Source organism: Carassius auratus, chromosome 14 (genome assembly GCF_003368295.1).
Source record: "Carassius auratus strain Wakin chromosome 14, ASM336829v1, whole genome shotgun sequence".
In the NCBI taxonomy this organism is placed as follows: domain Eukaryota; kingdom Metazoa; phylum Chordata; class Actinopteri; order Cypriniformes; family Cyprinidae; genus Carassius; species Carassius auratus.
Window position 1 is genome coordinate 15,092,140 of NC_039256.1, and position 15,485 is coordinate 15,107,624.

General features: G+C 37.5%; 1 protein-coding gene across 1 annotated transcript; it reads right to left on the reverse strand.

Moving 5' to 3' along the window:
• Window positions 1–12,583: 12,583 nt before the first annotated feature.
• LOC113113779 (nanos homolog 1) lies at window positions 12,584–15,219 on the reverse strand. Its single transcript, XM_026280257.1, has one exon. It carries the CDS (start codon window positions 15,048–15,050, stop codon window positions 14,349–14,351), a length of 702 nt encoding a protein of 233 aa, XP_026136042.1. The 5' UTR covers window positions 15,051–15,219; the 3' UTR covers window positions 12,584–14,348.
• Window positions 15,220–15,485: the final 266 nt, after the last annotated feature.

The following is a 15,485-nucleotide window of genomic DNA, read 5'->3' on the forward strand; positions in this document are numbered from 1 at the left end:
AGTAAAATAACTGCCACTGATTGACAGAAACAGAAAATGTTAGACAAACTGAAAAGAGAGACAGATCATTATCTTTTTTTACTACACATCACAACTGGTTGCTTAAAGGTCTGATGACTTTGGACATGATAAAATACAGGAAAGGAAATACTACTGCATGCAAGGCAACAAAAGAAGAATGCTATAATGTTTTAAGCAAGCTTAGATTTTAGCTGTAGTTCTGTGAAACACTGTATCTGAGAAGCTTTTGCGCTGTCATGACATTAGAGCACGTCTTCATTTTTTTCTGTCGGCTACGTGAGAATCAACACATGTTTTACAGTGTAAAGGCAGCTAAATGGTTAAATAGATGCTAGAAAACAAAGCCGTTCCAGCAAGACCAATGAGAATTTTGTAGGCAAACAACTTTGACATCAGTTGGAGAAATTGAGAACATTCTATCAATGTAAGTAAATATATTTTTAAACTTTTACAAACATTTCTTTAAAAATATATATATAATGATTTACATAGAATTCTGTACATTTATGTCATGTCAGTATGCTGTATAGTACAGGGAGAAATGGAATGAAGCAGATCAGTGGTTCTCTGTCCAGCTAATGGGTCATGAACCAAAAATGGCAAATGTATCATTCCCTTAGTAAAAGCTTGAAACACTGAATAGACCCCCCCCCCCAAAAAAAAAGACTACTGTACATTATACTGTACACAGGTTCACAGAGGAGAGAGTAATTTAATTCAAAATGATTTACATTTCTTCTATTTAATCTACATCACTTACATAATTGTCCACACTGTTGGATTGTAAATGTCAATTTTAAGACAATTGTTGTGTACAGAATTGTTGGATTGCCCCTTGGTATCCACTGTAAAATAGAAAACAGTATTTTAAAATGAAAACTGCTTCACACTATTCAGTGTTGATCACAAAGCATTTTTCGATGACTCCTATTCTCAATGAGATATGATGTATTTCAGACCAGAAATACAGAGAAGCTACAACGCTCTTATGCATTAGCTAACACATTAAACCTGATGCTGCTATATCAGCTCTACCCTGCAGATTCACAGTGGTTTATTCCATCTCTCTGGTTTTCGGTTTCTGTCTCTCCTGCATTCTCAGGCATGCCTCTCATGCATCAGATAGATAGATGTTTGGACTGAACTGTCCTTCAGTACCTGTGGTCAGTTCCTGTTGCATGAGCTGTAAGCCGATACCAAATGTGGATGAAACCACACTGCCACCTACAGACCACAGAACAACATCCTCAAGACATTCTCAGACCTACAAAAACCAGACTGATCTTGCTGGGAGACCTAAACGATGCCCTTAAAGGGAAAGTTCAACCAAAACTGAAAATTCTGTCATTAATTACTCAATGTCGTTCAAACCTGTAAGACCTTCGTTCATCTTCGGAACACAATTTAAGAATTTTGTTGAGGAAATCTGAGAGCTCTCTGATCCTCCGTAGACAGCAATGCAACTGCAATGTTCCCAGGTCCAGAAACGTAGTAAAGACATCAGTAAAATAGTCCATGTGACATCAAAAGTTCAACCGTAATTTTACAAAGCTACGAGAATACTTTTTTTGTGTTTGACATCAAACTAGTTATTAGTATATGTTCACACTGATATTTTTCATCTCGTTCAAGTTAGATTTCAGGCCTCACATTTACACAGGCGAGTTTTGACAGCTCTGACAGCGATGTTTAGGCAGCTCAAAAGGTTTCCTGACGTGAGTTTATCCAGTGCAACAGCTGACACGTGCTATGTAACTGTTGTTTTCTTTAACAAGACCAGCTAATGGCTTACGATAACTTTCCTTAACCCCTCACACATACACTCTCTCCTCAAACCAGCAGAGATCTCAGCGTAGTCCTTTAGTATAAACGGACAACGTGCATTGCATGTCCTGCTTGCAGCTCTACAAGTCTCTTATGGTCTTCCCTGAGCACAGGGACATCAATCTCTTCCTAATTCCATCAAGTGTGAAAGGGCCCTTATGCGAGTGCGCCGGGGACACGCCAGCTCTTTTGTAGCCCGTTGTGGGGAGCTGGGAGATGGGCTGCACCATCACAATGCCCCTGCCCCAGACCCACCGTGCTCGTGACAGCAGAGCAGATGGCGTCGGCACTAACCCAACAAAAGAGATCTAATTAGAGGAACAATGGAGGCGAGCCGCACGGGAGGACGGAACAGCGGATCAAGGCTTTCTGGCTTTGACGGAAGGAAGGAGCGATGGATAGGTGGGGAGAAAAAGAGAAAGGAGAGCAGTCAGTATAAGCCTTTTTCTCTCACTCCTGCCCCCCTGGCATTAATATAGGGTACTATGACTTTATTACCCCTCATTAACACAAATTAGGGCACTCAAAGCCTCCTGAATGAAGGTGACAAACTGAATTAAGCATGTGAAAACAAACCCACCCTGAGCCAGGCTGTCACCATATTGCATTTACATTCATAGGGGTCCCACTACAAAAGCGTGAAGGCTCTTTTGGGATTCCTCAGTGAAAATGTGATGAGAGAATTCCAGAGAAAAAGGGAATTCTAAGAGAAATCTGAAATCTTTGGGCTTCCAAGTACATATCACTTGTATATTAATTATTTTGGGTTTTGTTAGAGAAACAATGCGTGTGCGTGTGTGTGTGTGTGTGTGATAAAAGCACATAATGCACTTAATAATGAATAAAAATATGCAATAAAAGGAGATTTTTCCTAAAGCAACTTAGATTCCCACACCGCAATCGCATCAACAAGATTCCCGAAATTTCCAATATTTCGTAATTTTTTGCACAACAGAACAAATCTGTAAGCACTTTAAACAATTGAGTGAATACTTGCGCTGATAATAATAAATCTTTGCAAACTTTATCAAACCTAAATGGATGGCACTTTTGTCAGGTGATTTAAAGACACTTACACACCTTTGTGATTTTTTTTTATTTTTTTATTTTATTTTTTTAATAAAAACACATAAAAAACATAATTGATGGTCTTTCTCCATTTATCTGTATCTTGCCTAATCCAGACCTAACCAGAATGGTAACTCACAAAACTTGATTTGAAAATATGACAGAAACCTTTTCAATCCCAAAATAACAAACCATTAAACAAACAAATCTCCGCGTATGGGCAAAAACAAATTTTTACAATATTTAGTCAAAAAAAAAAAAAAGATTTTTAAATAGATGGCACACACTTAAATTAAATTATGACAAAATGTTCAACAATTGTTCTGCATTAACTAATTTTAAATTAAAAGTAATTAAGAAAGTGTTAATATTTAACAGTTTATGCCAACATCCATTTATGTCAATACTTAAATTAGCCTAATTGTAAACAAGAAGCCTGTTTCAAAGAAAGAAAGAAAGAAAGAAAGAAAGAAAGAAAGAAAGAAAGAAAGAAAGAAAGAAAGAACGAAAGAAAGAAAGAAAAATTACACATTCAACAACATTCTCCTGAGAATTAATTAAAATATCTAGCAGCTAGGTCTTGGCGTTTGCAAATACACATTAAATCAACAGTTAGAGTACATTTGCCGGTCAACATCGCATACTGTATAACAAAACAGCTTTAGTTTTTTAGAAAGTAATTTTTCTACTAGTGGATGTAATGATCAACTGACTGTACACTATCTGGCCTAGGCCTATACAGCGACACAAAAATAAACACAGAAATATTTAGTGTTTATTGGAACTAAAATTGTTTTAGCTACCATTTTCCTTATCGGCCAAAACAAATATTTTTTCTAAACTTCCAGTTATACACTGGACAATGGCTGTGATCTAGACATATAACTTGCTGGTGCCATGACTGACAAACAGAATCACCAAACATTATGTATTTTTACATTAGGCATATTTCAGAAATAAATACTGTGATCATGTAGTATTTACCTTCTGTAAGTGTCTACTGTAAATCTACAGTACAATCTACTGTAAAATTACAGTAGATTGTTGTCATAGCGTTTTCTACTTTTGTTGGTTTTAATGACGCCACAAGGGTTCATGACTTAACAAGTGGTGATTAACGTTAGACTCGATTTCTAGTTCAGTCTGTATGCAAATTAACTCGCCATGTAGCTTAACTATCTGTCACTTCTCAAATATTCTCCAAGTCGCGTCAATTGTTGTTTCTGACGTCAGAAGTCAGTTATCGCGAGAGGAACGGAATGTTATTCGGAACTTTGATCACAAAACTCCGCTGTGAATATAGTAAACAATCAGCATCAGAATGTCCCTGAAAATGTTACAATATCTAAATGCAGGAGGTAAATATTATTTTATTATCCATTGTTGTTCCTCCTTAATTTGACCATACCTCTAAAAGGAATAATTCAGGTTTGCGTTGTACCTGCGGATCTCGACAGGTGCGTGACGCCGAGGATACTTTAAATTCCTTAACTCTGGCCCTCTTCGTTTAGGAGTCACACTTACCTTCTTCGCGGTTAAAAGTGACCGAAGCCTTGAAATGTTACTTTTTTTTTCTTCAGGAACACCAATGTAATATATTTTTGTTCAATAATATTTTTGGATTATTATTTATGATTTTAATGAGCTATTTCCTCCATTAGAATATATATATATATATATATATATATATATATATATATATATATATATATATATATATATATATATATATATATATATATATAAATGCAATAGTTCTCTTTAAAATAGAATGAAAACATTTAAAATAATTTTTCATGTGAGAATTTCGCAAATTTGAATCTGAAGGCATTAAAAAAGTAAAAACTTGTGTAATATTGCGTAACCTCTTTTATTAGCACCCTATATAGATATATACAGAGGCTTTTGGATTCCCATCGTTTTTTAGACCTCATCTCTTCATTTTTTTAGGATTTGCATTTAGAACTAGCCTATATCTAGACATTCTAAAAGATTACTTTTTGTCAAGGTTTAGATATTTTTTGGTTAGATAAGTATCAGGTTTTACATTATGATTACAGTCAAACATTAAAATCTTGTTAGAAAGGGAACACATAGAAAGCATTTTTGTTACTCAGTATTTGATCATTAAAATAAATCTAACAAATAAGGAATGAAAAGGGATCATTCAAAACACTAGCTATACAAAAATTTTGTAATAAATTAATATTTTATTCAATTTACTTAAATGTTAGAGAAAGAGAATGATAATCACTTTTGGATTTTTTAATTTATTATTTATTGAGTTTATTTCAATAAAAAAAGATTTTACTCTGATGCAGTCTTACCAGTTCATGTGTCAGAGAAAGAAAGATAAAGAGAAAGCAAGCATTTTTTTTTTTTCATTTATTGATTTCACATATTCTCACAATGTGCTGTCTTGCAGTCTTACAAGTTCATTTCTGTGTGTGTGTGTGTGTGTGTGTGTGTGTGTGAGAGAGAGAGAGAGAGAGAGAGAGAGAGAGAGAGAGAGAGAGAGCCCATTTTGTATTTTTCTAATTTATTGGTCGGTGTCTATTTTGCACTGATATTCTGGAGAGTCACTTGATTGCTGCACACTTTTTACTGACCAGTGGGTGATTTGTGGTTTGTACCACCAAAAGATTCACTGAGTTTTAAAAACAATTTCGTATTCCCCATTCCTTTCCTATGTCGGTCATTTTTGACCGCGAAGAGTGTGACATTTTTTTTTTTTTTTTTGACTCTTTAACATATCCAAATCATGTCCATGATATTTTTTTATTTTATTTTTTTTCATATTGCTAATGTGACAAAAGTCACCAAGTGTCATCTCTTTCAGTTGAAGCTACGAATTTTTACATTTCAAAATATACATTTTTTCGGTCAAAAATGACCGACGAGGGCCAGAGGGTTAAAAATGAATCCTGATTTAGCAATAAAAATGTAGGCTTAAATATGGGAGTCTTTTGTAAGACTTTGGGCAACAGTGACATCTGCTGTTACAAGAGTTTATGTACAGTCACGCTTTAAGTACAGTGAATATAGTAAGGCCGATATAAACATTTTCTGACTATAACTAGACCTACATATACATTTTATTGTCAGTGTAATCATTTGCAGTTTAATTTAAATTATTATTATTATTTATTTTTCTAAATGCATTAGTATTTATTTATTTGGCTTTTGCAAGGCTGGAGCTGGCATGTACTCAACGATTCATGTTTCCTAACATCATTTTTTAATGTTTCAGATAAACATTTCAAGGAAAGCAAAGGCACCTAACTGTCTGTTAATATTATCGATGTCATAAATTTGTTTAGTGACCTAGAACACTAAACAAATACCTAGGTAGTGCTGAATCATATTTTGTACTATTTCATTTGAGCTCATAGCTTTGAATATTTATATGTTGGATATTTCAAATTCTCACATCTCTTTACTTCCATTTTTATATAGGACAAAGAAAGTGGCCTTATGTATTTGGTCTTACCCAATAAGTAACACCAGAGGGCAGGAGAGCTCCATCTTTGAATCCAATGTGAAGGCTTTTCTAAAAACCCAAGTCAACCGCAAGGCTGCTAACGTTCAAAACCGCATGAATCTACTGGTAAATGCATAGATGTGATTCAGCTCATGTACTTCAAAATCAACAGCATCCTGGCTGCATATTTATTAAGGTGAGAAACTGGATGATCATCATTTTGAGTCTTCTCATTGCTATTTAAGGCCTGTCTTATTAAGCTTTCTGTATCCTCAGCTTTTTGTTGTGGAACTAGGTAGTTAACATGATTTGTGTGTTTTATTGTAAGCGGCTTTGGTAAAAAAGTGTCTGCTAAGAACATTAATGCAAATGTATTCATGCAAATTATTTTACCCAGGCTCACAAAGAACAGTACCAAAGCAGAACAATATAAAATCCATTACCATACCATTACAAATCCCCCAAAAAAGTATGTGTGTGTGGGTGTGTTAGTTTCACTGAAGGCACAGTAAGTAAGACATTTCTGTGAGTATAGCAGTGATGTGCTCTTGCAGCCTGCACAAGGTACAATTATGTGGGAAGTGTGTGTTTCCGCACTGTGTGCTTCTGTTTGTGTGTGCTTTCAAGGCTGTTCTGTTCAGTTATGCTGAATGCGTGTGTGTGGTTTGTGTGCAATACTTGAAGACTTCATTTAACTTACACTTAAACTATTACCATGCGTGTGTGTGTGTTCAGTGTACCTGGTGGCACCATATTGCAGGAAGCTGCAGTAATTTCCTCCATCCTCAGCGATCAACCCAGAGCCCAAACCACAAACACATGGGATCGCAGTTTTCTTTCGCTCGGTGGGAACATTCCAGAACCCAGTGACCAAAAGTAATATAGTCCAGCAAAAGAACCTCAACTTCTATTTAAAGGAAGATTCTGGATTCAATACAAGTTATTAAATATAGGTTACAAGGCACAAAACAATTTGATTGCCACAAAAGTGGCCCTTGTTTTCTTTATATTTTCCTGTTAGATTACATTACATTAATTCCTTGACCCCATTGTCTTCTATTGTCTCCCTATAACTAACAATTTTGCCATTTCTAAGCACTATAACTATTGTGCATACAGCACTAAGGGTTAGTGATTTGAGCCAACTCGTTAGCGTATTACAGGCTCATAACTTGTCTGTTAGTGACATGAACTCGAATCCTGTGACTTTATGAGAAGAAGTGTATTATTGCTTCTTTGTGATGATTAGATTTATGTTTTTTGCTTGCTGGAGGACATATCTAGGATGTAAAGGAGGGACACAAACAGAAACCAGAGACACAGTCAGTCTTGCTCTGCCAAGCGTCATTAGTGTTTGATGGGCAGTAGTGTGATATTTAGGCTTTCTGTTTGATAATGAGCCTGGAAAGAAAGCATCTGATTGCTCTGGAACAAGGTGTATGAGTCGGGACTCTTTGTAGCCAAACATCAAAGCAGAAATATGTATTTACCACTGATTCGTCTGATATCACGGCATGCAGGCCACAGGTGATTGGAATCAAAAGCAGAGCTACATGAAGTAAAGAGTACACTATGGCATACACACACAAACGCATGGGCTCCTGATCCCCTAATCCAGTCAATTAATTCCTTTCATTCCTCTTTAATGAATGCCTAAAACTGAAGTTTTTACATAGTGATTACATCTTCAATTGATTTTTCCATACATTTCTGCCATATGTACATAAACTCACCACTGATAAGCTACTAGTACATTTATCCGACACTTTTATCCAAAGCAACTTACAATTGCTATATATGTCAGAGGTCGCACGCTTCTGGAGCAACTAGGGGTTAAGTGTCTTGCTCAGGGAGACATTGGTGTCTCACAGCGGATTCGAACCCAGGTCTCTCACACCAAAGGCATGTGTCTTATCCACTGTGCCAACACCACCCCACAGACTACTAAATATAATAGAAACATTAATTTTCTGTAAAGTTGCTTTGCAATGATTTGTATCCTAAAAAGCGCTATACAAATAAACTTGAATTTTTTTAACTTTATTAATCAGAATGCATTACAATTTGCCATATATATCACCTCTGTATTTGTTTAAATTTGAAATAAACACTTTTATTCAGCAGGAAACATAAAAATGTCATTAAAGACATGTATTAAATTGCAAAATATTTCAGTTTTTTGTTCATCAAAAGTTTTTTGTTCATCAAAAAATCCTGAAAAAAAAAAAAAAGTACTGAAGTGGTATCGCCGGACCGAGACTCAAACCCACAACCATTGGGTAAGGACTCAAACACTCTAACCACTAGGCCACAAATTCCCCTAGTATAATTAATAATAAGAATTATGTAACTGTTGACTGCAGAAATTTAGCTTTGCCATCAAATTAATACATTAGATTTTTAATATATTAAAACAGAAAACTTTTCATTTAAATTCTAATAATATTTCACAATATTGCATGTTTTGCATTGTGTATTTTTCCTTAAATAAATGAAGCCTTTGTGAGCATAAAAGACTTATTGAAAAAAAACATCTCCTTTTTCTTCTTTCCTTCAATGCCTTTGCTCCGTCAGCCAGCAGGTAACCTGCCAAATTAGAGGAGAAGTGACCACAAGACTGACTTTTGCCAGGGTCACATGATCCTATTCTATCCTATTTCACTCTACATCCATGCAACTCACAAAAAATGCATGTAAATCACCGATACATGCTAAATCTGGTTGATTGTTAGTTACATTACCTTCCAGAAGTAATCACACTGTCATCACTGTGTGTGTTGACAACTTTCTGGAAAAACTACAACGCAACACAGCATGATTTTGAAAGTTGTAGAAGCTCGCCGAGGCTTTGGCTCTGTGGATCACGGGTCACCTCATTTGTTGTGTATTTGCGACCGCAGAGTGAAACGAAGACTCATGGGAAATAATTTGGTGGTCACTGAGAGGAAAACTCATTTTAGTTACTTAAGAGTTCAAGTTAAAGCATTCTGACTTAAAGGCCGCAGAGACCTTTCCTCCTGAAGAAGAATTCCTGTTATTGTGTTATACTGTGTAGCAATACGTCAGCTCAGTGGCTGCTGAAATAGGTTATGACAGCTATGTGCTTTAATCTCAGAGAGAAGCAGAGGAAGTCTAGTTAACCCCTGTGCTCTAGAAACTGGCTCGAACCGAGCTTTAAAACCAAGCTCGTCCACCCAAAACATTCTTGGAGCAAGATATCAAACCTGATCCAAAACATTGGCCACATATATGCAGCCGCTGTAGGCCTCAGAAGCGAGCGCGGTCATGTGATCCCAACATATGTTTCCATTCTGTTCAGAAGCCCTGGAAGTTTCCGTTTGACGGGAGACAGCAGTGCAGTATGAGGGCAGAGTGCATCTGGCTGGCCCGCAGCCAAGTCTGAGAGAGCCCGGGACGCTCAAGCAGGGCCGGATACCATGCAGACAGACCCGGTTAGCACGGGGGTCACACCCCTCATTACCATGTACAACCGCTCGCACTTCCACCAGGTTAGGAGGTCCTGTCAAAGCTGGTTTTGTATGAAATACACCTGACTTGTTCCAAAGTTGTTCCTTGTGAATGGGGTCACGTCACTTCCCTTTTACTGTATGGGGTTGAGGGTCCTGTCTTCACAATGTTGTGATAGATACCGTCCCATCTGTTAGACTACTTTGCATTCTGAAATACTGAATGTGAGAGTTAGAATGGCTCCAAAAGGCATTTGGAGACTTTTTATGTGGAGCCATAATTAAAAATGCATGAATGTCTTTGCATTAGATAACAAATGCATCTGGAGCGTTTCTCAGAATAAATGTAACTTTAGCCATTTTTGCATTTACTGTATGGATAAACAACTGATGTCGATGTGATTTGTATGTCTACTGTTTTTTTCTTCTTCTTCTTCTTCTTTTTTTTTATCCAACAAACCATTTTTGTTAAATTTGATATGAAATATATTTTCTAAATGCATGTTATTCATTTCACTGTGTACAATTTGTCCATGCATGTGTTTCAGTTTTCTTGACCTCATGATTTTGAATCAAAATATCTTAATCTTCTGGCGAAATGTGCCATTTTCAGTTATTTATTAGACTTAAACCCTGCTCCCTTTCTTACAGTTGACCGCAAGCTCATATTCAGGTCTGCCTACATCCAATCAGTGACCAGTTGAACTAAATTCCTATATTTTAATTTGTATTTATTCTTTTTTTTTAAATATCCATTTCACTCAAATGTACGTCAAAATAAAGAAAATATTGTCTCTACTTCCATTTTTTTCCGATGACCTTAAATGTTTTGTAAAGCTTGTACATTTTTTCCTTAAAATAAATGGCAAATTGATAAATAGTTTTATTTTTAATGAAATGAAATGACATGCATACTTTTTAAGGATAAGCTAAGTGTCGAAATAATGTTTGGAGCTAAATGTTTTCAGAAGTTTAGAGTGTAAAAATTAATCAGGCCTTGTTTTGATGGATGAATAATAATAATACTAAACATGCAGCCAGATCAAGAAAGTTTAATAGAGTTGAATAATTTTAATGTTGTTCAAATGCTACTTTGACTTGTTAAGATGATCGGTATGTGGTCTCAAGTCTCGAATAACACACAGAGTAGATTAAAAACATTACACGAGTGCAAAACCTTCCGTTAATTCAGAAATGTCTAGAAGAGAAATCAAAGGGGAACAAGTTCAAGGCTCTGTTTTAATAAAAACCATCTTTCCTTCTCCATTGTTCTGGCTAAAATCATAAGAGACTCTTGGTATAAATGGTGGAACTAACTTAATTATGAAAATCCTTTTGCTGCATTGAAAATGGGCTGCAGTAACAGGGGAATAAAAGCTGTTATCCAGACGTTCGTGTGTGTGTGTGTGTGTGTGTGTCAGATGCCATACCCATCGGGCTTCTCTGCAACTGTCTGCTGTAATATAAATCCCTATTGCACTTTGTATTTATCCATTTTTAATGAAGTGTCTCAGCTGTGTGTGTCTGAATGAAATGAGAAAGGGGAAAAAGGGAGAGGGATGGAAGGAAATATGTGGACAGGCCTGTTGACAGAGAGGCCCTCTGTCCTCTCATGGACGCCCCTTTCTGAGAGGATCAGAGGTTGCATGGTGACATCACTCTCAAGGGTGACGTGATTCAGGTGCTGTTGTGATTTTAAAATGAAAAGCTTTGGCAGTTTTATAAAAAACCCACCTCAAATGCATCAGCAGCACGGAAGAGAAGATACTGTTGACTGAAGTCATTATTTTTTGTTTACCTTATGCACAAAAAAGTATTCTAGTTGCTTCATAACATAACTGTTGAACCACATCACATGGACTATTTTAAGAAAGTCCTTACTACCATTCTTGAAAGTGTAAGTTGCGTTGCTGAGGATCAGAAAGCTCTCAGATTTAATCAAACATACCTTAATTTGTGTTCTAAAGATGAACAAGTTTCACGGGTTTGGAATGACATGATGGTGAGTAATTAATGACAGAGTTGTCATTTTTGGGTGAACTATCCCTTTAAGACTGTAATAAGAGTTTGTGAGTCTGTTGTGTTCTGACGAGTTTAAAAGCCTGGTAGTGTGTGATCCTCAGTTGTGTAGTGTACAATGCTCAATTTTCTGGTAACCATTTACAAAAGTTGGCATTTACAAAAGTTTCACGGGTTTGGAATGACATGATGGTGAGTAATTAATGACAGAATTGTAATTTTTGGGTGAACTATCCCTTTAAGATTGGAATACGAGTTTGTGAGTCTGTTGTGTTCTGACGAGTTTGAAAGCCTGGTAGTGTGTGATCCTCAGTTGTGTAGTGTACAATGCTCAATTTGAAGGTAAACATTTACAAAAGTTGGCAAGTGTTTGATGACTAGTGCTTGAAAATCTGTTCAGATTTTAAACGTCTTCTAGTATATTCCAGTCTGGAGTACATCAGCATTATAGATGCATTATAGAAAACTCCAGTTCTCATTTCATGGGTTTTTAAAATGATCAGAGAAACTTCTCCTTTGTTCTCCTTTTCTTTGTTTTCATTTTTGTAACATTTAGAGAGGAAAGGCCTGTGTAGGTGCAGAGAGGCCTTGAGTGGTGATGGGAATGAGGTGGGATTCACAAAGACCCTGATTGTGACAATGACACAGGCTCACATGGGTCTGCTAAACACAATCGGCAGGGATGACAACATGAAAGCACCAGTTAAACTGTTTCAGAAGCTGTTTATTTATCTAGTGAATCCATCTCTTTAATTTCTGCACAGCAGCATACAGGGAAATTGTGACAAAATATAAATAAGAAAATTCAACAGTGTTTCTTTTTTTACTCTTTTAATATAATTACAAACCTCAGTTAAAAGTGGCAAATTGGCTGATGTCTTCAACATTTGATTCTCAGTCTCTCTCTCACGAACCAAGAACGTCACATTGAACAACAACTTAAAATGCATGATATAATCATCATCATTAATATTATGTACAGCTGTCACCTATTAGCAAACAATGCTTAGAGCTTATTGGGATTTCACTTTCGTTCGTAGAATGCACTGAAAAAAAAATACAATTATGTTATACAAAGATCAAAAATACTATAAGAAACCCTTGTTATAAATGGTACACTATATTAATAAACTGCTGTTGACATTTTACATGTAAGTACAAAATCTTGGTGAGGTAGTTCCCTCTGAAGTCACTTTTAAATGGTAAAATACTGAATAGACATCACTTAATTATTTTCCTTTTTTTTCGGTAATTATTTACAATACAGCAAATCTATGCTCCTTACTTCATTAAAATTGAATTCCTTTGGTAAACATAACTGTCAGAAATGTGCAGTCCTGCAAGTGTCAAATTGTACATTCACAATATGTTTGCATCCTTTTTTGTTTTGTTCTTGCGTTTAGGGGGGGTTTATTCTTGTACATAATGCAAAAAGGGGCAAATACATTGTTTTTACAAAAAGCTTTTTTATTAAGAACATTCATACGTGCTATTTTCCACCGTGGACCCTTTGTTTGTTTGACATAAACCTCTCCCTTTCCCCTTTGCTCACCCAGGATGTTTTGGAGAAGGTGAACTTTGTATGGAGCTGAAGAGAGGCACCCATAAGACATACTTTATTTTGATTTATTTTTCTCCAGTGTGTGTTCCCCTTACTAGGGGTGTAAACATTGAAAGGGCACCTCATACAGAAGAATAGACTGCGGTCACACTTTACATTACAGCGTTCATGCTATACGCACTAATGAGCAACACTGCTTTCTGAAGCTGCTGGAAATTCACTTAACATTAGTGATGTAACATCTGTAACATGGACCCTGCAATGTAAAATGCCCAGCTCTGTCAGTGGGTTTGGAAATATTTTGGCCGATTGTGAAGTTATGCTGACAACATGAACGCGCAACAGAGCCTCTATTGTGTTGCTCTGCGCGTCCGTGCTGGCAAATGTCAGGAAACTGCGGAGTGGACTTTCAAGAGAGAGCGGAATGGGACTAGAGTTCATAAATGAAGAAATGTTGAACATTCTTTAAAATCGCTCAATGGCAAAATAAACTTTGGTTTAAAGACAAAAACGAGGTGCAAGCTTAGCTTACAGTAAAGAAAATACTTGAGTTGAACAGAAGAGCAACTCCTCTGGTGCCAACATTCACGTTTTCCCATTTTAAAGAAAAATAACATCTTATTTCACACAAAACGTGACTATGAATCGTGAATAAACATCTAAAACCTATGCGTGAAAAGGAAAAAAGAATAGCTTTTTATGAATAAAGTATGCAATAAACTATGGAAATAAAGTATCTATAAAAATATAAGAGTTTTTTTTTTTTTTTTTTTTTTTTTCGTTTAACAAAACATTGATATCATCTTATTTGTTTGCCTAGTAGTTAAGACTCGGAAAGCCAGTCAATCAGAACAGTCATCTGAAAGAAATTGTTCAGTGCAATACATGTAAGTCTACAGGAGTCTTTTTAGAAGATTTTCACTCGCTTACCACCCACAGCTCTGCCTCCCTTCAGCACTCTCTGGGCAGGCTGGTCTTTGGAGAGAGGGCAGTATTTTATTGTGTGCGCGTTGTCCCCGTTGGCACTGCATAGGGGGCATGTGTACGCCCGCAGGATCGGGCACACCACCCTCCCGTCCGGGGTTTTCAGGACGTGCGAGCCGTACACCTCCTCCGGTGCGCCGTTATTCCGACAGAAGACGCAGATCTTGGGCTCCTGCTTATTGCGCGCCACCGGTTTCCTCATCTTCCTCTCCACGCCGAACAGATCAAATCCCGCGAAGCTCCCTCCGATGGCCATCTCCCGCTCCTGGGAGGAGGACAGCAGTCCTCCCGTGCCCTGGTTCTGGTTCTGGAAGGGGCTCAGGATGGAGAAGCGCTCCTTCAGGTCCAGGATGGAGATGGGGGCGGGCGGGGGGCAGCAGCAGGAGTCCAGGTGTCCACCGCTGTCGCCGTCGCCGCCGGCCGCGATTACGCACGGGCACGGAGGGCTGTCGTCCAAGCCCAGAGTGGCTTTCAGGGACTCCGTGATGGAGTTGGGACTCTGGGGGATGCTGTGCTTGTTGTTCTTGGTGACCAGCGTGGAGAGGCCGAGATAGTCATTCCAAAAATTGAAGGTGTAATCGTAGGGCGCGCGCGCGCTCAAGTAGTTGTGGTTCAGAAAATCCATGTCTTCTTCGCTCAGCCTAGACGCTTCTCGAAAACAAACAAATGCGAACAGCGTATATTCCGTCAGGTTGCTTTCCGTCTGCTCTCCGGGCTCGTAACTGTGCTCAAGTCCGGTGCGTTTCTTGGGTATGCGAGTCTGAAGAACAGGCGTCTGGTTATAAGGCTCCAGGAGAGGCAGGAGGAGGGCGGGGCTCTTTTTCAAACCAAGCTTCTGAGCCGCAGATCCACAGCGTGTTTTCTTTCTGCACGACCAGCGACTGTTCACTGCAGTGGAATGACACCAGACACTGCTTTGTGATGGCAAAACACACCAAGAAGAGCTCGTTAGGGAGAGATTACGCTTTTTTCATATCACATATTTTGCTTTCATTATTAATTCTAAGGGTCAATGACGAATAATCATGTCCAAAAAGGGATTTTTTTTTTCTTTTTTTTT